Here is a 26,576-nt window from a genome sequence, read left to right as displayed (position 1 = left end):
CCCACGCACACAACCCCCCATCTCTGACTGACACCCTTCCCCACGCATACACCACTCGCCGCCCCCCATGAGTTGGTGAATTTCCGTTCACACGGCCTCTGCGCCTTACCTTTGTACAGTGTCTTGGGCACCTGGCAGGTGTGTCCACATCCGTTCGAACAACATTTCTTCACCCCAGAGCACTCACTGTCAGCTTCACAACTTTCTACACAGGCGGCGGCAAATCCGCTGGCTTTCTCAGGAGCCGGGCAGTCGCCCTGCTTCACCGACAGGATGTACTTGAGGAACTCACAGCTAGTCAAGCATTCGTAGTTCTTCTTGGGGAACAGAGGCTAAAGACAGAATAGGAAAAATTCTCTTTTCTAAGAATTTTATTCTTTTAAGCGATCTCGACACTCAATGTGGGGCTCAAACTTACACCCCCAAGATCAAGAGTCACATGCTGTATGGACTGAGCCAGCCAGGAGCCCTGAGAAGAAAACTTCTCTTGTTAAAGACACAGGATGCCCGATTTCCAAGACATCAGAAAGGAAGGTAAAAATTCTTACTTGGTCAAAATTTCCCTGGAATGTCTTACAAAATAAATGGATTTGTTTTCTTTTCCCCCTAAAGAAGTAATATTTTATGCTAGTTTCTGAAAGGAACTGGACCCATGAGTTATAACTTTGTACTGCATGCAACAGATACACATCAATCATACGTACGCACGTTCACAGGGTATTACGTACTCAGTGAGATGCAGTTGTGAAATAATTGATAACGTTCAGAAAGCATCTCAGTACAACTTGAGGGCCCCTTCTGGACTGCTGTACACATACACAGATTTTCATTCTCTACGGAGTCATTTTGGTTTGCGTGCTAAATGGTAACCACAATGGCCTTTAGCTGTGGCCCTACAGAAACCTGGTAATTCTCACAGCAGTAACATTGGCTGATAGCTTACGAAAAAGGAGCCTAACCCTCAGTTCATTGAACCTATTTTAAAATACTATCCAGCTTCTATAGCTTACGTGCGCACAGGCCCTCTTATCAACATGGAATTATCAATAAATGATGAGATGAAAGAATGTGAATCCGTGTTACCCGTGTGACACAGTCAGGTTCTGAGCAGCATCTGGCTGATGGCATTTCAGGGGAGCCCAGAATCAATCACACACTAGTGACAACAGGTATTCCCGGATTTATTGAGAGACTCGCATTATGGAAAAAGCGTGAGGCATGGAAAGAACCAGTCACCAAATGCATCCTTCTCCTTCGGAAAAATGGTTCAGGACAGCATTTGGTTATCGCTCCAACGTGAGAAGCAGTCGGAGGATAAGGGCTTCTTTCTGCCGCTCAGGTGGGGAGCTGCTGAGGGTCCCTAAAAGCAGCCCCACCACCAGGGACACACAGAGGAATGACCTCCCGGGATGGCCCTCCTTTTGTTGATGGACGATGGCTGACAAGGCAATCGCTGGCATCCTAATGAGCGTACCCCTCCTTTTGCCTTGATAGCTGCTTGCCGAGATTGCTACCCTAATCCTAAGCCAGTCTCTCTAAGCCCGTGTTCATCTGCAGCACACCTGTCCAGCCAGGCAAAAACCCCAGCCCTCCGTCTATGCCCTCTATGTAGGGTGCCACGTCGCCACTAAAGCAAGTTTCCAGGCGGTGGCTGCGGCACTCCCACACCCTCCTTCTCCTCACCGGCGGGACACGGGCAACGCCACAGGCCTATCCGAGGCCAGAGCCCCGAGACTGGCATGCCGAGTGACACCGGGAGGGGGTGCATGGAGGCCTGCCTTGGACGGCCCCCGCCGTGCGCACAGAGTCGGAACTCGCGTGAGGCCGCGCTCGGTTGGCGGTGACAACTCAGTCCTCCCGGAGCCGTGCAAAGAGCGGCATCTGGCGCTCCAGTGAAGCCCGCGCTTTCTCCACACCGGACGGAGGAGATCGTCAAGGAGGGTACATTGTTTACTGTCGGATGTCAAATCCAAGTCGGGACAGAAGAAATCCGTATGGCAGCACGGGCGAGCACAGACCAGGGGTGGAATGTGAGCATCGGGCGGCTACAAGCCAGGACATGCATGAGCCCCCAGCACTCATGACTGCCAGCACCCAGTCCCACCTGGGATACACCTGCATAACACCTGGTAACACCTGCTGCCGGACGGCTGCCTGTGGCTCTCCACCATCCTGTGACACCTGGTTAAGGCCTGCCAGCCCGCGGCCTGCGCCTTCTCACCAATGAACTCTGACCCTCCAGCCAGATCGCTGATCCCCAGGGAACCCGGTGGGAGGACGTCAGTGAAGGGTGAGGGCTACCGGCCAGAGAGCATCTCACACAAAGGGAGAGGTGTGTTAACACGGGGTTCAAAAGGAAAGGAAAAAAATCTCACCATCATCCAAGTCCCTGGTTTAAGGAGTGGGGAGGACAAAGGAAGGTCTCTGCCTCGTTTCCAAAAAGACGGTTAATTACAGGCTTGTTACTTTGCATGCTGATGGTGACCAGAAATCTCACTGAAAAGCCCAAACATGGTGACTTCAGCACGAGGACCTATCCCAGGGACTCTGGGTAACTCCATCACCAACGCAAATTGTTCTATGGTGCTTCTCCTGCTTCGTTTCCCAAACAATGTTGCATTAAATCTGCCTATGGGGGCACCTGGGTGGTTCAGTCAGTTAAGCGCCTGACTCTTGGTTTCGGCTCAGGTCATGATCTCAGGGTCCTGGGATCGAGCCCCAAGTCAGACTCTGTGCTCAGCTTGGAGTCAGCTTGAAGATTCTCTTCTCCCTCTCCCTCTGCCCCTCCCCCTGCTCATGTGCTCTCTCTCTCTCTAAAATAAATAAATCTTAAAAAAAAATTAAAAATCTCTACATGAATTATGATGGTAAATGCTACATTATGTGTATTTTATCACAATTAAACAAGAATCTGTGTCAGAGCGAGACACGTGTGTATCCCGTGCCGTTTCAGACAGTGGTGCTTCCCTAATAGACACAAGGTCTTTCTGATAGTGTCAAATTAATGTTCTTCGAGGTGTCAATTCCATACGACCATTAAATACAAGGGAAGAGCTCACACTCTAACAAAAGGTGGAAAACTGGAAACGCTGGCTAGAAAAAGTACAACCCCAAAGTTTAAGTGACAATCGCGGACGTCAAATAAATTATTCCCTCTCAGTCAGAAGAGTGTCTCAATCTAAGAACTTTCCAGGTAAAACTTACGAGGAAGGCCATGGCTTCAGTACTGAAGTACCACACGTTTGTAGCTAATTTTTAAAAAATGCTGTAACATCGAGAGCATCCATTCTTTACGCTTTTCTCCCTGACTCGATTTCACAGTTCATTTTTCTGTGAGCTGCTAGATGTGTTTTACCTCGTTGACTTTTGAATCTCTAAATTTAGGTCCAACCCTAACTTTGGAATCAAAGAAGTATGTGAAGGGAGCTATATAACAAGTACAATGCAGCATCTGCTAGTGTTCCTCTTTCAACAAAATGTATATATTACAACGCGCTGCAAGTACTTAGTCACCCAAATCACTTGGCCCACATGGGCTGAAATTTCCAAGGAGAAATACTTTTATTAAATCTGGCAAGTGTTTACTGCTTGCTCACTAGGAAATCACCATGACTTAGTTTGCGCCATGGTATAATCAGATCAGCTCCATTCAAACTTCCCATGTGAACACGGGGTAGGACTCGAGATTCAGATAACAAAGTATGGGCTGTCTGCTCATGTGATTCTAATGATCTGTGTGCTACCCACCCCACCCTTGAACCGTGAGGGACAGGAACGCAGAGACAGTATCTCCTCATCTTAATAATTTACGGACGGAGCTAATGGGGCAGAATTAAAAACAAATAAACAAAAACAGCGGCCGACCCAGATCGGAAACATTTGTTCCTAATGAACATAAGAATGATCATAATTAGCACGATAATTCAGATTTCCCAGTTGATGTAGGAGGTGTTCTGTACATTTATTCAATATTTCTCCTTTTTGGTATGTATTCGAAAATGGCGTTTTTTTTTTTTTTTTTTCCCTGTGCGTGTGATTGTTTTGAGAACCATGGAAACAAATGTGGGAACAAAAAAAGTTCATCTTTGCACCAGAGCTTTCTAGACTGGTCTATGAGCCTGAAATAGTACAAACAGCGTTATGAATATTACATGAGACGGTGCACACAAAGGACTAAGCGCTATTATGCAGAGTTGGCCCACAATGGGTGCTCAATAAGACTGGAGTAATTGGTGTCTCTTTTCTTTTCCCATGCTACAAGTTTACTGTTTAACATTTCCAAATTCTTCTGTTATTCTGACAAAAATGTTTTAAGATCCAAAGACAGAAATTTGGCCCTGCTTCCTCAACGGTGACCATCCACAAGTTTCCAACGCACTACTGCCAATTTCAGCACGGAAATCTGCACGCGGGCATGTTGCCCTGCTGGCGTTTATAAGAAAGAAAATGTCTAAGTTTTGAAGATCATCTTACAAGTACATGGATTTGGTACAACGATCTTAACAGAAGACGTCTACTCAACTGTTCCATTGTTTATGTCTACTGAAGGCAAATTTTGATGTTCTCTATCAATTATCTTGGATCATTATCTTGGATTAGGTTGAAAAACTATTAATCGTCTGAATATAAATTGGAGAATATATGGTAGCTGTATGCAGGTCTCTCACTATGCCTTTAAACATAAATTATTGAGAATGTACTAGTGGAATGGAGTCAGGACCAAAAGGAGGGCAAGTCAGTGAAAATGATGTGTGAATATTAATACTCAATCTAAAGAAAATGTGTAAATTGGTCTACTAATGGCCAGTTGCACGTCCTGCGAACAAAAGTCATTCAGTGTCAGTAAAGACACTTCCAACCAATAAGCACCTACTATTTCTTGTGATATTACTAGTTAGTTACTGGTAGACTTGTCAAGAAGGATATGAAAAATGTAGGAAAGGTGCGAGTTATCCAAATCATTAGGAGTATGATGCCCATCGACTTCATGGTGAATGAGAACATTTGTGGTAACACAGACGTATGTGCTAAACGTTGTACTTCTTCATAAAATTATATCAAGCTATTAAGGCAAATTGTTCATTGTAAAATAACAACTCCTCTATAAAACTATTCATATGAATCATTGCACAAATCACACAAATGGCAATCTTTGGCCAGGTCACTGACTCCAATTTAAAATTTGGAAAAGTCATGGTTACCATGCTCATTAATTTTTGTTCATTATTTTTTTCTGCTCTTACCCTGTGCAAAACTAAGAACAGAATGCTCTTCAAAGATCATGCATTTTTCGAGAGTAGTCAGTATGTCATGGATGTCATCATGCTCCCAAAGAGGAGTTGGATAAAGCAAAGTACTAGAGTAAATGAAAATACTCTGGGGTACATGGGATCAAGTGAAAAATCCTTCATATTTTATGGGATATTATATATTAGTTAACTCTTATAAATCTCTCCTACATCCCATACCTCAGGTTAAAAACCAAAATGTGTTTCTTAGTGCCATATCGGGGCAATATGCTAATCTCAACTTGCCTGGCAAATGATAAAAATAAAGTGAAATCCTAGCAATAAATAGTAGGTTATAATAGTTGTTGGATGCTTTTGTGAAAGATACCATTATCTTTGCTTTGTTTGGTATAAAATGCAAGATACCATACAATAAAATAGTTTGTACAGTAATCATGGAATGATGAACGTGAAAACATTAAGTTTATAAATTATCTTCATACCTTAGAAATCATATACATATATGAGGCCTCAGACGTGGAGAGAACTTTGCACTTGGTATTTAATTCAGTTCCACAGAACCGTATCATGTATCCAATGGAGCAGCTTTTGCAAAAAGCCAGGGCCTTGGGTGGGTTTTTTTCCTGCTCCAGCCACAAAGCGCATGCAACGTTGAATACAGAATCCCTCCATCAGATGCTCTGCTTGCTCATCTCACTTACTCTTCCCCAATCCCCCAAGCCAGTATTATTTCCATTTTACAAATGAGGAAACAGAAGCTCGGGGAGATTCTAATTTATCCCAAATCACAAAACAAGTAAGCGTGTGGGCCAGTATTACAGCCAATGGCTTTCTAAAGACCACACCATACCTCGGGGTAAACTAAGAAGAGAGCTAAGCCCGTGGCTCTCAACTTGTGTTCCTATTAGCATCACCCGGGAGCTTGTAACTCTTGAAATATCCAGGAACAGAGGGAACACATTGCAGACAGATTCTTATATACATGCACATATGGAAACCTTATGTACATATATATATATATACACACACACGTACACATACACACATACACATATATATGTAAATTAGATATACGTAAATCAAAAGGGCAGGAATTTTATCCAGGAATATTGAGAAAACAAGAATACTGAAATACAGCTTGTGCTATTGAACTTCAAGGATAAAAATATAATTTTTCAGGCATCCAGGTAGAAACAGCCCGTGGATTATGATGGAGAAAATGGGGTTTCCTCCAAATCGATTTCTCTACAAAATTTAACATGTGAAGCCAATCCAGCAATGGCTATGTAGCAATAAGTAAACTACATACACATGTGTGTATAGTTTTATACATGTATCAAAGTCATATATTTACATATATAAAAAAATCAGCTGTTAGTCAAATGTACATGTGACAGAAACATTCTCAAAGACAGAAAAAACTCATAGGATATAGCGCCCACGAGCCTTTCTTGCTAAACAATGCCAAATTCAGCCATTCTACAGATAAGCAGGAAGCAAGAATGGGCCAGTACAATACTCAATACCCAAAGAAAATAATGCATATTCTTACATGTTATGTGAGGAAAAGTTTGTGCAATCCAATTTGGACTTCATGTATAATGGTAGGCCAAGTCTGTTGTGAACGGTTCTCAAATCTATGCACTCCTTTTTAAAAACAAACTAAGATATGACCAAACTTTTTTTAAAGATTTTATTTTTAAGCCATCTCTACACCCAACGTGAAACTTGAACTCACAACCCTAAGATCAAGAGTCACATGCTTCACCGGCTGAGTCAGCCAGGCACCCAAAGACATGATCGAATTTGGAAGCCCGGTATAAAGAAATTAGCATAAAAGACTCAATCGTTTTATCATCCACATAAATATAAAACTAAAATTGAATAAAGTAGGAATTATGGCCAAGGAAGAATATCTGATAGAGTAAAACTAAAAATTAGGAAATACTAATGCCAGAAAAAATTGGTGGGTAGGAGGAGTGCTATGAGGAACGTGTAAGTAACTTACGTTGAACTTAACTTTAGGGCATCAGTAAATAATGAAGCAAATATAAAATTTTTAAAATAATGCTTTCGATCTCATAATAGTTTTCATAATCTTTTTCTCCCTGAGACTTGGGGGTTTCTGTTTCTTCTGTTATACTCCAATAATATTAAACTTCAAGCATTTTTTTTTTAAAGATTTTATTTATTTATTCATGAGAGACAGAGAGAGAGAGAGAGAGGCAGAGGGAGAAGCAGGCTCCCAAGGAGCAGGGAGACTGATGTGGGACTCGATCCCAGGACTCTGGGATCGTGACCTGAGCCGAAGGCAGACGCTTAACCATCTGAGCCACCCAGGCGCCCAGCTTCAAGCATTATTAAAAGCCAGCATGCTCAGAGATGCCAGGTACGTACGGTGTCTGCTTAAGGGTAATGTATCGGGGTACCCAAGACCACCACCAGGTTTGCTAACTCACCGGGGGAACTAAGAGAACTCAGCAGAGAGGCATACTGTGGGCTCTGATTTGCTACAGCACAATCAGGAACGGGGAAAACGTGCACGGGGTGAGGTCCGGAGAGAACCAGGGACTAGCTCCCAGGAGTCCTTTCACGGGGCCGTCAGACAAGATGAGCTCAGTGCCTCCAGCCGGGACTTGTGACAACACGTGGGAAGTGCTGTCGCCAGAGAAGTTCAGGAGGGACGCCGCGTCCAGAGTTTTTACTGAGGCTGGGCATGCAAGCACCTGCTGCCTAGCACGTCCCCAAAAATCCAGACTCCCAGGAGGAAGCAGGTGTCCATCACAAACCACATGGCTTGCACTAATAGTTTAAGAACAGGGAGCACCTCCTAGGGGATGATGGGAACCCTCCCCAAATCTAAGTTCCCACATGCTGGCCAAGGGCCAACCTTTTAATTAGGAATTTCTAAAGAGCAGTCTTAGGTTTCCTACGGTAACTCTCTTGCACAGGAAACAACGGCTGTTCTGGATGGCAGAATTTGGAGTAATGGTTTGGTTTTCCTCTCCTGCGTAGTTGTTATAGTAAGTGTTTAGTGTGCATATATAATTTCTCTAAAATAATAAAAACGTTGTAGCGTTAAAAGAAACAATCAAAACTTGCAGTTGTATCTTTCAGAGAAGGAACGTAAATACTAAGCATATGCATGAAATAGGCAAAGGCATTCTCAATTCAAACGTTTCTAATTTATTCTTGAAAATGCAATCATAATTTCCCGGGAAACTCAATGATACACACTAAATTATTAGATGGGATTACAATTAATTTGGTTCCGGGCAAATTATACACCTTGGCCGTGAATAATATAAAATAGGGAGAAAATCAGAAACATGCATATTAGGGAAGTCCCTTCCCGTGAGGACATGTCCCTTTTGTCAAATTACAGTCATCTTTAGTCATGTGGATCTGAACTTCATCTTCCTGGCCCTGCTTTTCTATTTGTTTTGAAGGCAAGTGTGCCACCTTGTATGGGGATATCAACGGTCAGGTCTTCCACTGGGAGCAACACTCCAGAATCTTGCTGGAAGATCTCTGGAAGATCACTAGGCACATGTATGATCCCAGAAATTCCAAAAACTCCTACAGAGTCAGGGACAGCGAGGGCCCTCCGGTTAAACTATCAGTTCCTTCTCTCCCTTTCTGCCTGTATTTTGTTACCTGGAATTACCAGGCATGCCTATGAAATACGTCAGCCCCCGGAAGGATTTAGATACTAATTCGTAAGCCACACTGCCATTCTAGGTGCTAGGCATCGGACGATGAGCAAAAGAAAGTATGAAAATTCTGCTCTGCTATGCTTATAGTTTATATGTTTAGTAGCAAGCAAGTCAGTCATTAAATAGTTTAATTTGTATTGAAATAAGGCAGACACAGAAAGTAATGGAAGTACACATGAGGTCAACGAAGGATTAGACTAATGGAATGAACAGTCACGGGGGTAAAAGATACAGCACCGGGAATAGAGTCAGGGGTATTATAATCATGTTGTATGCTGACAGATGGGAGCTAGCTACACTTGTGGGGAGCATAACCTAAGGTACACAGAAGCTGAATCACTATGGTATACTCCTGAAACCTAATGTAACACTGTGTCAACTATACTTCAGTAAAAAAAAAAAAAAAAAAAAAAAAAAAAAAAAAAAAAAGCAAAGGTAAATAAACCTTTGAAAAGGACCAAAGAGAAAGCTCTTAAAAAAGATAAGCCATCAATATTTAGAATGAGCTACATGCTATGAAGGACAGAGAAATATTCTAGAAAGAAGGAACAGCAAATACATCAGTCTGGTAGGAGCTATACGATTTGGAGGCAAAATTAATTCTACAAGTCTCAGTATTTTCAAATACAAAAGGGGGATAATTATGATTATTCTGTACTCTTATCCTAAGTATGTAAAAAATTAGCACAGATTTCAGCACATAAAAAAGTTAAAATTAGTGTTAACCAGTATATGAGTATCAGAATTTTTAAAACATAGTTCTAGAAATCCTACAAAAAAACAATGGAAAATAGTACAGCTTAATTACGGATTGCCTGAAATCCCCATATAAATAATTTCTCTTAAAGAGGAACGAATTCTAGGAGTGCCCAGCTGGCTCAGTTGGTAGAACATGAAACTCCTGATCTCAGGGTCGTGAGTTCAAGCCCCACGTTGGGCACAGAGCCTCCTTAAAAATTAAAAAAAAAAAAAAAAAAAAAAGAGGAACAAATTCTGAAGTTGTGAAATGTGGTTGTTTATTCTTTGACTTATATTTTTAAGTTTCTAAAAGGCTTCCATCTCAAAGAATTTTGCAAACACTGGCCGACTCTGCAAAACCATCACAGCCATCCAAGGTACCAGTCGAATCACACTTTAGGAAAGATACACGCTTTACCTTCCGACAAATTGAAAAGTTCTACACCCCCAGTTTCCATGCTGGTAGGGCAGTTCCCCACACCAGCTGGGTGTCCTACAATTCAACCCAAATTCTTACACAATCTACCTGCAGACAGCTTCAGATCCCACAGGGAAGGGCTCAGTTCCCTAAGACTGCATCCTCTCCCTTCAGATACCACTCACAAGTCCAAAAGGAAAAAGAGAAAAAAGAAATCTAAAGAAACAAAACCAGACACGACAGAGGTGATGGAGTGAGCAGAAAAGGACGTTTTAAAAGTCATTATAAATATGTCCTGTCTGCCCAGGAATGTGGGAGAAAGACAGAGAGAGACCTGCATGGAACCTCCAGAAGTGAACATGAAGAAATGAAAACTACGCCTGATGGCATCTTAAAAATGTTAGACACTATAAAAGAAAAAGATCACTTGAAGGGAACTTGAAGACACAGTGATGAAAATTAGAGCAAAATAAAGCGGGGGGGGGGAATGAAGAAGAAAACATGATCAGAGACTCAGTGACTCAGGTCAAAATACAAGGTCTATCATGTATAATTAGAGTCCCGGAAGGATAGGAAGCAGGGAATGCGATAGAAAAAAATATTGGCTCCTATGCAGGGGCACCTAGGTGGCTCGGTCAGTTAAGCATCCAACTCTTGATTTTGGCTCTGTGCTGGGCGTGAAGCCTGCTTGAGGGGCTCTCTCCCCGTCTCTCTGCCCCCCCACCCACCCCCGATCACACACAGTCTCTCCCTCAAAAAGAGAGAGAGAGAGAGAGAGAGGACCCAAGCAGAAGAACTTATTATAAAGGCTACCCAGGCAAAATTTACCATAATTATATGGCTTAAAACCAGATATAGAAAGAAAATCTTCAGAGCAGACAGGGAAATAAAAAGATACTTTATACACAACAAGAAAATGAGAATGTCGGTGATTTTTCTGAAAACATACAAGACAGAAGAAAATAGAGATTTTTAAACTACTAATTTAAAAAAATGTTAACCTAGGGGTTTGAAACATGGCGGACGACGTGGACCAGCAACAAACTACCAACACTGTAGAAGAGCCCCTGGATCTCATCAGGCTCAGCCTGGATGAGCGAATTTATGTGAAAATGAGAAATGACAGAGAGCTTCGAGGCAGATTACATGCTTATGATCAGCATTTAAATATGATATTGGGAGATGTGGAAGAAACTGTGACTACTATAGAAATTGATGAGGAAACATACGAAGAGATATATAAATCAACAAAATGGAATATTCCAATGCTTTTTGTCCGGGGAGATGGTGTTGTACTAGTTGCCCCTCCTTTAAGAGTTGGCTAAAACAAAGAATTTATCATGTATGGAATATAGGAGCTTTTGTATGATTGCCTCTTTAAATGTAGAAGACATTCAAAAGAGAAACCTGTGTAAATTTTGATACTAAGAAATGACCAAGGATTCTTCCACTCCTGAAACGAGTTGATTTGCGGATAACTAAAAAATTCTTAAGCTAAAGGGCATTTTAATTTTTTTCCAACCCTTTCAATAAATGTGATCACCAAGATGCAGAACTCTTTTTTTCAGGAATTGATTTGTTCTGTTGTTTTCTCAATTTCTGATTTTTTTCCTTTAAATTAAATTTGATGTTTCCTTTTTTGAAAAAAAAAATAAAATAAAAAAATGTTAACCTAGAATTCTATACGTAGTGAAATACCTTTCACGTGGGGATGGAGACAAACCAAGAGTTAAAATTCTGCAATTTGAGCGATTAAAAAAGTAGGGGTTTTCCTTTTAAACACCATTTTCATCTGTTTATTTTCAATCCGTACCAGCAATTTCATCGTTTCTCTTTACAGAACATCACAGAAGAAAACACAAAAGACTGTGCAGAATTAGCAGGCAAGTCCCAGTGAGCACTTGACAGAGAACCCTGACGTCGTAGAGGGAGCTCCACAGTCTTGCTGTGCCGGGGCAGCCCCTGGTCCCTTGGCCTCCGCACTGCCTGTTGGAAAGGCAGGCTCTGGGTGCCCACAGCACGCACCTACTGAATCAGAACGTGCCCTTCTACGAGATGCCCAGGTGATCTGTGTGCACAGCAGAGTCTGGGCCATCCTGGATGCTGGACTAGGCATCCGCAGGTGTGAGTGGGTCTTCACGTGACTCATCCCTGGTTTCATACTCCGGAACTCTGGGCTTCTGACCCATGCGTCTCCAACTTCACACCCCTCACAAGACTCATTTCCGCGAGCACGTGAACATAGTCAAGTCTTCCCAAAGGACAGGTACACGAAAATCACGTCCTCAGACTCTGAGCCCCTGGCCACAGCCCCTCTCTCCCCTCCTCCCCACACACATGGTCTTAGAGAAGGAACCTAAACGTACACAAACGGTTGTGTGTATTCGGTCTGCACTTCCTCCCGTACTTCCTATTCGACAAACCCAGAGTTGTAGAGATTGACGACGACTCCTCCACGGAAACCCTCTGACGGATTTCCAGTCACCTCCTCACAAAATTCCTCGTCAATCTGTTCCTCACTGACCTATCACGGAATTCCCCAAAAGTGTTAACCTTGCCCTCTCCTGGAGAGTAAAAATGGCTAATATTCACTCAGTGTTTCCCACGTTCAGACACTGGTTAAGTGCTGTATATGCATCTTTCATATTTTACTTAAATTTGATGCTCTTACAATTTCCAGCATATTTTCCCTTAACTCCTTCTACCTGCTCTGTCCCTCTTTTCCAACAGGATAGGTCTTTAAGTCATTCAGAATAATCTCCAATCTCAGCTTTTTATTAACTTTCAAAACTCATCAAGTGTCCTCTAATTGAATCTCATATAATTCTATATTCCCCCAACATCATATAAAAATTCAATGAAAATGGAGTCTATTTCAAAAAAATAAGGGGAAAAAGCCTACACTCCATGGAGAACATGTCCCATCTAGCCAATAAACTACTGAACCACCCTAAAAAGTCACTGAATATGCTTGACTTTCTCATTTTCCAGGGCTATAAAATTTGATATAATGAGGATAACTTCTTTTATAAGATGACAGGTAAAGGAAATCTCACAACAATTGTAAAACTTCATAAGCCTGCCTTGAAATGTTTCCATTCCATGACTCCCACTCTCCCCTAAACTGAAAGGGAAACCGGGACGGAGTCTGCACTTTCCACCAGCGCCCGGAGATCACAATCCAGAATTATAAGGAACACTTCCATGCGTTTACGAAAACGTAAAAGGTAAAGGCTTATCATTTCCTAAAAATAAAAGTTTACTACGTATAATACAAAAAACTAGCATTTTTTGAAAATGTGCTCTGTTGCCAGACACCCCAGGCTCCACCCTGTGTCACGATCACTGCTGGCCACTCACGGGATTTCAGTGTGGAAAGTGAAGCTTTCAGAAGAAACCTTCCACAGATTCCACCTTGACACCGTCCAACACACCTCTGCTGATTCTTCTGCTTCCCGCCCCCCCACCCGCCTCCCCCCCGACAACCCCCGACACACACACCTGGGCATATGACATCATTTTCTCGTTCAGCACTCATCAACTTATTTCCGTACCTTTAACCCTTTTACAGATGTGCCCCAGGCACCAGAAGATGCAGCTTCCATTTTTGAAGGGCTGCATTTACCGCATGCCCCCTGGACTGTAAGACTAACTGGGTTTTGGAGCACTGGAAGGTTAACAAGTTTGAGTGCAAGAAAAGCCCCTGTAAGAGTGTGATAAATCCTAACAGCTTCAGTTTCTGACGTGTTTTCAGTACCACTGGAACATTCCATGGCCCAGGGCACCCAAAGTGGTAAGGAGCTTTGTTCTTCCTTCAATTCCTTGAAGTGCCCTTAATTAACTAGGATTTTGCATAATCAAAACTCCCTTCTTATTCAAGGGTGCTGAAGCGCAGATGGTTGGCCAACAACCGTTACATTAGAAACAGGCTCTGATTTATTTCCTGCTGGGGGTGGGGGAGTACAACTTCATCCTCCCTTCTGTAGGGACACAGAGTAGAGTTAGGAGGGGGTGCCTGGGGCAGCGTACAGTGGAAAAGAGATGGACCACCACCTGGATTCCAGATCTTCTTCATCTACCTATTAAACATGGACTCTTGGGCAGATAAAACCATTTCCTCTTGGTGAGTCAGTCTTGTAGCCCATCAAGTTCACCGAGTAAAATTCAGGCTTAACTTCTAAGAACTGTTGTGAAAATCCAATATAGTAAGCTTGGAAAACATTTTGAAAAGCAAAAAAACACAAAGAAATGAGTCAGTAATCCTATCTGCGGTTGAGTGAAAAATCTTCTTCCTCTTCCTTTGTTCACACTGACAAGAACAGGCTCTGTCAGAATCCAAGAACAGCTTTCCTGTAAGTCCTGGACACCTGTCTCATTAGTGGGTCCCTGACCCAGATGGGGTCTCAGCTTCTCCACGACCCTAACGTACACTTCACATTGCCAATGTGGACATCCCCCAGTGAGTTCCTGCTAGGGTGGGGATATTGTGAAATCAGAAGTATCATTATTAAAGATGAGAGGTGTGTCCTCCAGCAAGAAGGTCAAACTACCGTGTCTCACGTTTCATCAAAACTAAGACAACAGCAATTGTAATAGACGTAATGATTTTATACCATTAAGAAAGAAAAAGAATATTTTCCTTGATAATTTAGATGCTTACCGTTGTAAGAAAGGAACATTTAAACGTGAAGAAATGTGCATTTTATGATCAGGAAGAAAAATGGTTTACTATGATTTTTAAATCTTTAAAAAAATAATAAGATGGAGATAATGTTTAATTAATCAACTAAAACAATACAGCATGACCTGTCTATGTATCTGTCATGACCCAACATGCTCCAAAAACTGACACGGGAAAAATTCTCCCATGTGATCCATAGAAGGAATCCTGCAAGATTCCTGCTCTAACACGTTTAACTTTTCCATTTAAGGAACAACATCGTTAACTCTGACAGCAGTTTGAAAGGAGCAAAAGCAGAACTGTATAAATAATCAAATGAGAAGTCAAAGAGATCAATGTGTGAGGCAGCCACGAACCAGTTCTAGGTATGTGATTATGAACATGCCTCCAAAAACCTCTTCCATAGAGGAAAATTGATTTTATGACTAAAATACCAAGAACAATAAAGCTTTGTTCAAGAAACAGGTGCTGGTCACACAGATCAGGAAGTAACAACATTCTGAAGGGTCAGACAGGTTTTGTGACAGGATTAGGACTGCTGTTTTTCTTAGGGCAGGAGTTTGAAAACTTCTTCTGGAAAGGGCCATGTGGTAAGCAGTCTCAGCTTCCCAGACCTCAGGATCCATCACAGGTACTCAGCTCTCCTGCTATAGCCCCAAACCTGCTTCCGACAGTACGCGAGCAAATGGCGTGGCCGTGTTCCTACACAAACTGACTTACAAAAATGGGAGGCAAACCATGCCTTAAAGCTCAGAGTGTCTTGCGAATCAACACACGGGGTCAAACCTATGGAACGGTTTAGCTGTTCCACTTGGAGGACAATAAACTCGAGAGTCCTCGTGGGTGTAAATGTTCACAAAGGGAAAGCTCCGTAGGTTCGTGGGGACAGGGATCTTGTAGGCGCTCGTTGCAAGTCACATGATAAGTGAGAGGAAGAAGACGATCGTCTTAGGGCTGCCTCAATGAATGATCAGCCTCCAAAATGCTGAAATGGGGATCAGTCTTGCAGGATTCGGTCTTGGTCAACGTCACAGGCAGACGTTACCAAAAAAAAAAAAGAAACAAAAAGAGGAGATGAAGAATGCTGAAAGAAAATACGACGAGGGGGGGGGGGGGCTCGAGCGGTGGGACCACTGGGCTGAGGTCTGCCCACGAAGGGCTCGCATGACCTGGCTTCTACTTGTCCTGCCTTTCCAGTTTCAATTCACCCCTCCCACCACAGCAGGAATCACAGTTGGTACATGAGTCCCATTTTAATCAACTGGATTTGGTTCAGAAGACCTCACAGTTGTTTCAGGGGGAAGAGGCATTGCAGAAGTGTGCTATCACATTTGGAATTTCCCGGGACAGAGGCTTCAGATGACCTTCAATGACATCTTCCTTCTCAGGGATCAGGTGTCACAACGTCAACCCAGCGTCACTGATGTTAAGGGATTGTGTGTTTATGACGCAAACATGGTACGTCTCGTTCCACAAGATCCCACGACAGCATATTTTAATTTACGTGGATGTATGGTTTGTGTACAGCATAGAACACAAACTATGAGTAGGAGGGCAAGTTATAGAACATACAAGACACTGCATCAATTCATCCGTTTTGTTGTATTTCTGATGAATCTGCTCTGTTCAGTGCCTCAAGGGGCCTGAACCACCTCTTTTTATTTGCTTTTTACTAAAAAGCGAGCTGCGGTGAGTCAAGATGTCCCTTGACGTCATCACCTCTCTTTGCGCGCATGAGTGCGTGCGTGTGCGCGTGTTGGGCGGGACCTGTGACTTGCTAACCAGTAGAATATGACAAAGGGGAAGAGGTGTCACACCTGAGCATATGTTGCATTATAGAGACTGGGTCTCAGCAGACTGCACATCAAGACTCTCCTGCTGGCCTTGAAAAAGTAAATAGCCATCTCGTGACCGGCCTGGGGGGCCACGTGGTGAGGAAGTGGAGGCAACTTCCAACAGCCATCGAGAGAACGGGACCTCAGTCCTATAACCGTAAGGAAATGAGTTCTGCCAACAACTAAACTGCAATGAGCTTGGAGGCAGACCGTCAGAAGCAGCTGAGCCCCCAGACGAGAACGCAAGCCCAGCCAACACCCTGATTACGGCATCGTGGGACCCTGAAGCAAAGAATGCGTTTAAGTCATGTCCAAACTCCTGACCCACAGAAACTGTGAGATAATAAATGTGTGTTGTTTTAAGCCACTAAGCTTCGGGGTCATTTGTTAGGCAGCAAGAGATAACTCATACAAAGATATATTAAACTGAATGCCAGGTCAGCATATGCTTTCTGGAAAAGTTTGGATGGAATCCCTGAAGAAGCCAAAATGTTTTGGGGAAAATGGATGGATAATATGTCAGCTCCCTTGAGGGAGGACAGAAAACCATGACTGATGCTCTTCTGTATCACCCCCACCACCCAGAAAAGGGCTGGATACAAAGATGTAGGCAGGTTCTTCTTCTATGGGAGTTCACACTCAATCGTTAGCTTAGGGGTGAGTGTCCTTGCAGAGCAACTGGGCTACAGAACTTCGACTATCTGCCAGTCCTGTGTATTGTTTGAGGCATTTTCATGTTCCCAATTACAAAATGCTTCCAAAGACTTCAGTGACAGAAATCCTCAGGTCCGAAGCGCTTCCAACAACACAGACATCATTATGTAAGAGTTTTGAGAATCACCCATACTCCAGCAGCCTGTCACAAAATGCTGAGTCCAACTTCCAAAGCAAAAAGTGAGATTAGGAAAGTCACATATTATCACGTCTGTGCTGAGAAACATTTCCTCCACTGCACTCTGCTAAAGCCATACTGAACACTTTTCCACAAGAGCCCAACAACACTATGACCCCTCATCACCGTCCACGGGAAGTCGAGCCAAAGCAGCACTCGGATGCAGGGAAGAGGTGTGAGGCTCAGGGCTTTTGCTTTAGGATGGGTCTTTCTACCTAGAGTGGGGGAACCATCGGACCTGATGAGCTCCAACTTCCCAGTCCTCCGTGCCTTCCCAACGTAACTCTTACGCATTTACTACAAATGCCTTTGTTTATCTCCACGCATATGGGGAAGGTCTGCGGGCAGGAGCTTGGAAGGGTTGCCTGTCAGCCTCCAGTTCCCTTCAGGGAAGCCCCGGACCATGATTTTAGTCCGGTGCCACAGGGCCTCCCTTCTGGGCCGCTCCCCACAACCCTCGACGGAGCTGCTTTGATTGCTACAGTGGACTCTTTGACCGCTGTTCGGCACCAGCCCTCGGGGACCGTCCCACTCTCCTTTCTTTGAGAGGCCAGCAGTCAGCAGGCAGGCTGGCTCCACGTCGTCCCGGCTGCACCCAAGCGGACCCCAGGCTGCGTCAGAGCCTGGACCCCCGACTTGCTCTGGAGGAGACGGTCCAGCAAACCGGCTCTTCCCCCTCTGCAGCACGACTGAGGGTTTCAGACAGCAGGTGTCCGGGACAGTAACACCCTTTATTCTCTACCTGAAACCACCGGCCAAGTAAGAGCCTCGCACCCGGTTAAAGGCGGGCAAGCGCCCTGGCCAGGATATGGGGGCCCAAAGGGTGAACGATGAGATGAAAATGTCGAGAACCCCGCTACTAATAAAACGGCTGGCTTCTCCCAAACAGCATGAGAATGTCAACATCGCGCTGACAATTACTCGTACAACAGCCGTGCCGGAAAGCAGAAGGACAGCAGTAGCTTCTACCTTGGAAAAGGTTCTCGTCTCTAAGCATGTGTAATAAAATGGATTCCAATAATGGAAGCGGTGGGTAGCCAGGTTTTAAGAAAGCTCAATAATGTTTTTTTTCCTTTTACATGAATTCACAACACACACACACACACACACAAAGACACCCCTCCCTGCAGTAAACTGAACTCCCCAACCTGCAGCAGAATGCAGGGGCCCTTCATGCCAGTGATCCGCGCGGAGCACCGTCAGGCTGACGCCGCGTCCTGGGTACCTCTGGGCGCGCGGCGGGGCGGCCTTACCTCACAGAAGGTCTGGCACTGCTGCTTCCTCAGGTCCCAGGACTCTTTGCAGGGCTCCAGACACTGGGGGGCGGGGGGCAGGGAGTAACAGTAAAAGGAAAGAAAGAAATGGATGAGAAACAGGGCCAAAGGAAAATCACCTGCACTCCTTACTTTTCCACTCCTGCTTCCGTTCCTTAGTTCAGGAAAGCCCGCTACTCAGTGCATCACTTGAATGGTGTATAACGGGCATCTGAGCGAGAGCATCACGACAGAACAGAAACTGTAGAAGATGTCTATTTCAACACACATGGAGGAAATGTAGTGCTAGTCACCATGGGGCAGAACCGTTTAGATGGGAGATACTTGTATTCAGTAAGAAATGTTTTCTGGGGGCGCCTGGCTGGCTGGGTTGGTGGAGCACACAGCTCTTGATCTCGGGGCTGTGAGTTCGAGCCCCACATTGGGTGTAGAGATGGCTTAAAAATAAAAGCTTAAAAAAAAATGTTTTCTAAAGGTTGTTGTCATAGGTGAATTTTGTTTTTTTCAGAAACGTTAACATGAACTTGCTTTACAATTGGCAACATAGGACTATTGTCTATATACTGTCCTGCAGGTGATCGGGTGAAGCTGCACTGTATTAAATATCTATACATAACACATAATTGTTAACTAATGTCTTTAGCCCAATGGATCTAACAGCATTAACATGCATCCACTTTAATCACTCTATTAAAATATACTGAATACACTTTAACATAAATATTTACCAAATAAATATCAGAACATATTGAATCAACCTAAATATATTGAATAAACTGACATGAGAGTTTCAGAATAAAGTCTGAATATATGTTTAAAATGTATTACCATATATATTAACAAATCAAAGATAATAACTAGGCTCCATTATCCAATGACAATCATAATAATAATGTTAATAGAAAGAATAATGTATAGTACATAAACTATATATACATGTATTACATATATTTACATATGTAATAATAAAGAGTAATGTTGAATAAAGTATATATACATGTATAATAGCTTATTACTATATATAGTATTAGTATAATATATAAAATATAATGCTATATATATATGTGTACTAAATACATTATGTATACTATATACCGCTACACCACGGAACTATTTATATATACAAACATATATGTATGAAACAGCACTACATACACTACATAAAATACAGTACCTTATATAATATACGATACTATCTATACTATATACAACATACAGTAACAAATAAGAGATCACAGCCAGTCTTCACGGTTGAAATTAAAGCGTTACATTAATATGAATAGAGACCTGATTCTCAATTTTATGTCTTAATGCAAGTTTTAATTAGTAAAAATGAAGAGTCTCATATAGTTAAATGTCAGTTCTCTAAACATTGGCTTACCCCTGGCTCCATCAGGTCATATATTATTTTATCTATATGATTTTTATTTCATTATTGATAAATTTTCCAATTAGGATCAAAGTTCTCAGTTCAATTCCAGATAAGTATACTCTAGAATTATGGGGATATATATATATATATATCCATATATATATATATATATATATCCATATATCCATGGACATATATATCCATATTCAGGATACACACACACACACACACCCATATATACCGATACTGTTTTCCACTCCACTTGGTAGTCACCTCCCCCTCTGTTTTAAAATAACACAGTTTAAACTCTAAGACTCTCTACTGTCCATGTGTCAACTGCCCATCTGTCATAGCAACGCTGCTCACAGTGTGATCAATGACTGATAATATGAACACCTTGCAGTTTATCAGAAATGCACCTAGAGTCAGAATCTCTGGGAACGGGGCCCAGGAATCTCTGTTAGCAAATTCTCCAAGAAATTCTGATGCTTACTAAACTTGGAAAAGACCTGCCTTATTGTGGTAAACATTTCCCAACATACACGTGCATCAAATCACGACATCGTACAACTTAAAGTTATACAAGGTTGTGAACCATATCTCCATAAAGCTGGGGCAGCAGAAAGAACTGCTGTAGAATTTGATGGGGGGAAAAAGGGTCCATAGGGCCGCCTGGGTGGCTCTGTCGGTTGAGTGACTGTTGATTTTGGGTCAGGTCATGATCGCAGGGTTGTGAGATCAAGTCCCACATCAGGCTCCACACTGAACATGGAGCCTGCTTAAGATTCTCTTTCTCCCAGGGGTGCCTGGGTGGCTCAGATGGTTAAGCATCTGCCCTCAGCTCAGGTCATGATCCCAGTGTCCTGGGATCGAGCCCCATATCGGGCTCCTGGCTCAGCGGGGAATCTGCTTCTCCCCCTCTCTCTGCTTCTCCCCCTGCTCATGCTCTCTCTATCTCTGTGTCTCAGATGAATAAATAAAATCTTTAAAAAAAAAAAAAAAACTCTCTCGCTCCCTCTCCAAAAAAAGAACAGTCCATATTGTCCCTTTGTTTTAGTTTTCATTAAAAACCCATCTATTTCTTGTAAGAATATTTTAGATTGTATATTCTTTAATGCTGCATGTGAACAATTCATTTTTTAGTTATTTTAATTTTACAAACTGAGCTCTTCCACGATACTCTTCCAAGACCTACACAAGCTTGTCCCGAGTTTCCTGGTGTCCACCTCTCCCAAGCATGTTAAAACCGATGCACAGTTTTTTGCCAATGTAACAATTGTAAAAGAACACCATTTTTCTAACAGCAATGAAGTCACTTAAAAACTTGTCTCCCGAGGCGCCTGGGTGGCTCAGTCGGTTAAGCATGTACCTTCAGCTCAGGTCATGATCTTCGGGTCCTGGGATCAAGTTCTGCATCAGGCTCCTGAGCAGGGAGTCTGCTTTTCCCTCTCCCTCTGTCCCTCCTCCCTGCTTGTGCACAGGTACACAGTCTCAAATAAATAAATAAAATCTTAAAAAAAAAAAAAACTTGTCTCCCTTACATATTTTATGAGTTCTTTCAAGAGTTAGTTTTGTTTCTTAAAGGTATGTCTGATTCCTTATCCTCAGACCTCTCTATTTGTTTTAAGACACTGGCTCCTAGCCAAAAAAGTTTAATGGTCACTTAATAAGTATATCTAGACCTAATTCCTTCTCAAGACCATCTCAAGTGAATAAACGGCATTCCTCAGAATACCTTGAGATTTTTGTTTGGTTGGAGACGCGTCCTTTGATTGCGGGAGAACCCCTCCGTAAGATCTGGGGATTTTGCACGGACACGAGTTCAGCGACTCACAAATTAAGTCTTTATCATTTTATTCAGAAAACATCCAACAAACATCCATTCCATAGGAAACTGCTCAATGCAATGTAGCTAACAATGTCTCAACATAATTACGTCAGTCTTGCTTCGGATTATTGCTGAGAACGTAAATTGTGAACACAGGTCAGCTACACATGTGCTCAGTTGCATTGTCACAACTACAGACATCAGTGCATTAAAAAGTTTCAATCCTTGGAGGACTCCACAAGTCCACCTAATCCTACTCCTGACAGACTCTGGAACAAATACCTTATATAAAACAAGTACCATTTACAGAGAGAGGCATACTTTTGAAATGCTAATGGAAGCAATACATAACGTACTTGTCTTCTTGTTAATCCGGCATTGCTATCTGCCAAGTCCAGCATCAGTATACGCAATTCATTTAAAGTTGTATTTCAATTGCATGCTTGCTTCATTTCCAATAACCAGTAATCATCAGTGTCTAAAGATACATCACAAAATGTTATTAATGACAGCCAACATTTTCTTTTAATAATCCTCTGTGAAAACTATCTGGCAAGAAAAGCCTGGATATGGAAATCTGAGTAAATCTCTGCAGGATCCATCTGCCAAAGCTCTATTTCTTTATAGTGCTCTTAGCCAGGTAAGATGATGGCAATAAAAGCCAGAGTGGGGTAAAAAAAAAACGCAACCATTTCTCTCATACTTAAAAAAAAAAAAAAAAGCACCCTGTTTGGGGGGGGGGGGGGAGAGGGCAGACTCAAATCTCATTTCCACGAGAAAAATAATACTACAAGCAGACAATTGCTTTGGAACATACTACATATCACAACAATAAGTGCCCTAGTCAAATTCAAAAAAAAAAACAAAAACAAAAAACAAAAAAACCCCAGTAGCTGAATTTACTATTTTAGCAAGCGTTTTAAGCTTTCACACTTTAGGATGATCAACAATTTGAAATTATTTCTTCCCACGTTATTGTCTCAAGCCAAACGAAGCACAACTTAAAATTTCAGGGAAAATTTTAAAAAACCAGCTGACAGAGCTAATCACGTAGATCATCATTTGGAATGTAGACACCAATTATTTTTCACTTAATCTAGAAAGATACATTTGCAATATCACTTCCTTAGCTTATAATTCTGTATTATATTTATACTTAAAAATACACAGTAATATAAAACATGTACATATAATATTCTATTAAAATGTAAGACACACGAGCACTGAAACTTTGTTACATTTACTACGATATTCTTAACATGTAGTAGCACCTCAATAAACATCTGTTAAATAAATTTGATAAGTTTCAATGTTTTTATAGGCAGTTCCTGGAGTTGGCACATTCGTATTTGAGCGTGGAAGTATTTCTCCAGGGACCAAGCAGATCCTGAGTTAAGAGCGAAGGAGGGTAAGTTATGAATGATGGGAGTGGCAGGAAGAACAGAAAGCTGGAGAGGTCAGCCAGTGACCAGGAGACAACTGCTCCTCACTGCCTTCTGGTTCTTGTCCAGGACCGCCTGGCACTCCAAACTTTGCAGAGAAGCCAACGACACTGACTTCATGTAAACCTTTCCAACTTCTACATATACTGCGCAATGCTGTGTAGGTAATTTTATTGCTATTTATTTAGGGCAGAAGATATTAGATACATTATTTTAATTGCTCTAAGTAAGTGGTTTTGAAATGGGAGTGAGTTTGCCCTCTCGGGGAACACTGGGTGATGTCCGGAGATGGTTTTGTTTGTAGCAACTGAGGAGAGATGTACTGGCTTCTAGCAGGCAGAGGCCAGGGACGCGGCTTAAACATCATACAGTGCACAGGCTAGCCCCCAACGTGATAAAAAAATTATCTGGCTCCAAATGTTCATAGTGCTGAGGTTGAAAAATTTCTTTTAAAAAAAAAAAAGCAACATAAATGCAGTGGATTAGTCATAATAACAGAGTTGATCCTGAGAAAGAACTTGCCTGGGAGAGAGGAGTAAAGGCTAAGTCAAAACTGTCACCTCTAATTATGCCACAATTCTCCATGTTTTGGTCACATTCATCCTTCTAAGACATGGTTTTGATAATGTGAGTTCTGTGATAAAATCAGACAGTAATTACCAAATTAAGCCCAAAGTATATGGTTCACATTCAAAACATCTGGTCAACCAGCAAATCCTTCATAAACAGCTTCTTCAACCCCTCATGAATTACTTTCTATGAAGCTGGTCTCTTTTCTGTTCCCCAAACACAAGGTCCCTCGACTTCCACTGGGTTACTGAATTTCTTCCTTAAAGAAAACCCATTCTGTCCTTCACTCCAGTCAACAACTGCTTCAAACCACCTGTTTTGACCACTGCTATCCACACGGCATGCGCTGATTCCTTCTCCGCAAAGCATGCAGCTTTTCCCCAAGAATGCTCACGTTATATTTTTGAGTTATTCGCAGAGGCTATGTTGTACTGAAGTTACACTATCTCCAGGTGACTATAAACTCATCTTTGGGAGCGCCTGTGTCTGCTAACCGTTCATGATCCTTCACGAGTCACGTGGGGGTGAGCGTGTGAACGACAGGACAGATTCCCAGGAACATCCCATGGGCTGTGGCAACGCAGCTGGTGCAGAGTGGAGGCACAGAAAGCCTGCCTGGGTTTGAGCCCCATCTCTGCCATGTGTCTAAGCTACAACTGTTAAAAAAAAAATTGCATAACTATTTAGCCTCCATTTGCTAATTCAAATATGAGAATACAATCATTCATATTAACTTGTGAAAAGTTTTACTGAACGCCAAAGACTGCCAGAACCTTTATGGATATATAAAGCACCCTGAAAATTATTCGTTCAACGGGGTCCCATAATAACAGATCTACGGAGGTATGTAACGTTAAGTACTATTATTCTTACATTTTAGACAGAGGAAACCGCCATGCAGAGAGGTTAACTAAACAAAGCAAGTGACTATAGTCGAGACCTCAGGAACTGGAAGTTGTACCCATGCCCTGGCACACTCAAAGGAATGTTCTTTCCGTTACAGAATGCTGCCCTGTGTATGCCACGTGCTGCAAAGGCTTAATGAGGTGATATATGTGAAAGGGATTTGGAAACTGAAAAGTACCTTGCAAAGCTTTAAGATTCTTAAATTATGATGATCTCGGAAAGGATTCAACTCCAAAATGCCCTAGGTAGGTGTTACAAATTCCAAGGTACTTATGAAATCACAACCAATAAGACTGAGTATTTCAGATCACAGACAAAGGGATCCAACTCTTAGGAGCCAAAGTACTGACAAAGAGGGAAATTATTGATATCACTTTGGTGAACTACCATCTGGACAGATGAGCACAAAAGTCCATACCTTACATTTAACCAAACACTTCCATAAAAGGAAATTATATTACCTTATATTGCATTACCAGCAAAGGAAATTCTATTACCTAAATAGCAATTACAATAAATTCTGAGGCATAAAAGGTTCCTATAAAATTCAAATTTTCGCACATGTCCAATAATCAAGGAAACAGAACCCCTAATTACATTTTATTAAGTAAACAGAACCCGTTAAAACAAAGCCACCAGCATTCTGTACATCCCTACCTGTTCAAATTAACATCTGCTAAATCGACACACTAGGATTAGTATTTCCTACGTGCGATGTATTCATCTAGTCTCCAAGATGGGGAGAAATTGGCAGTATTTCTACCCTAAAGCAGTATCTAACCTCCATGGGAGAAGGCCTGCGATTAAGTCTAAAGTGATGAAGCATAAAAGAACCAAGAGAAGAATAAGGTGCCATAAGACACTGCAGAAGGGATAGGTACTTCCATCTGGGATAACCAGAGAGGAATGTAGAGCATTGAGGACTCCTGGATTAATTTAGGAGGAGGAATGGGACTCTACCAACTTTAGCAGATCTGGGGCCTGGATGATATACGTGGGGGAGGGGGACATGAAGCAGGACAGCTAAAAGAGAAAACGCAGTAAACTACAAGGCCGGAAACACAGCCCTTGGAATTCATTGAGGAGCCACTCACTGTCCTAGAACAGAGAGGTGCTTGCCTCACTTTGTGTTTAAGATGACTTGAGTGTTGCTGCAATAGAATGATTTAAAAATAGATATATATTTGGTCATTCCGATGATCGAAATATATTTCTCAAATATATTCAATCTTTGTTCACCGCTCCTGAAAATGCTTCAGAGCCATAAAGGTGAAATGGGTGTCTTGTTATTAAGGAAGGTGACTTCAGGCCCACCCCTACCCCCACCAAAGGGCAGGGGCTGATTGACAGGAGGACCAATCAAGTGATCAGAGGGTTGGAACTTTCAGTCCCACCCCCTGACTTCTGGGGAGGAGAGAGGGGCTGGAGATTGAATCAGCTAATACTTAGTCAATCATGGCTAGGTAATAAAGTCTTCATAAAAACACAATAGGACCAGAACACCTGGCTGGCTCAGTTGGAAGTACCTGCGGTTCTTGATCTCGGGGTCGTTGAGCCCAAGCCCCATGTTGGGTGTAGAGATTACTTTATTAATATGTATACACTCTATGTACACACACACACTTATATAGATTACTTTATAATATATATATATA

General features: G+C 42.3%; 1 protein-coding gene, 1 long non-coding RNA gene, 1 other non-coding gene and 1 pseudogene across 6 annotated transcripts in view; 3 read left to right on the top strand and 1 right to left on the bottom strand.

Annotated features, from left to right (window-relative positions):
• Positions 1-26,576, bottom strand: part of ANOS1 (anosmin 1) — a 184,731-nt gene that overhangs the window by 62,291 nt on the left and 95,864 nt on the right. For 2 of the 3 annotated variants that reach the window (XM_073902137.1, XM_025857805.2), the window contains exons 3-4: positions 18,783-18,845; positions 110-332 (exon numbers count right to left, since the gene is read on the bottom strand). In XM_073902137.1, the coding sequence (XP_073758238.1) occupies positions 110-332; positions 18,783-18,845 (286 nt within the window). The remainder of the gene's footprint in view (positions 1-109; positions 333-18,782; positions 18,846-26,576) is intronic. The other variant, XM_073902138.1, reaches the window with a different exon arrangement.
• Positions 9,833-9,905, top strand: TRNAR-CCU (transfer RNA arginine (anticodon CCU)). Its single transcript has one exon. It is a non-coding gene; the product is annotated as a tRNA-Arg (tRNA).
• Positions 11,133-11,766, top strand: LOC112812834 (U6 snRNA-associated Sm-like protein LSm3 pseudogene; annotated as a pseudogene).
• Positions 13,622-26,576, top strand: part of LOC141374298 (uncharacterized) — a 13,282-nt gene continuing 327 nt past the window's right edge. The window contains exons 1-3 of one of the 2 annotated variants that reach the window (XR_012381074.1): positions 13,622-13,914; positions 23,325-23,411; positions 25,019-25,166. This is a non-coding gene — a long non-coding RNA (uncharacterized lncRNA). Of the gene's footprint in view, positions 13,915-23,324; positions 23,412-23,514; positions 23,992-25,018; positions 25,167-26,576 lie in introns of those variants that run through there. The other variant, XR_012381075.1, reaches the window with a different exon arrangement.

The sequence above is a fragment of the Callorhinus ursinus genome, unplaced genomic scaffold (genome assembly GCF_003265705.2).
Source record: "Callorhinus ursinus isolate GAN/ISIS: 27379988/994484 unplaced genomic scaffold, GSC_fseal_2.0 scaffold16, whole genome shotgun sequence".
Taxonomy (NCBI): Eukaryota; Metazoa; Chordata; class Mammalia; order Carnivora; family Otariidae; genus Callorhinus; species Callorhinus ursinus.
This window is presented reverse-complemented; position numbering and strand designations above follow the sequence as displayed.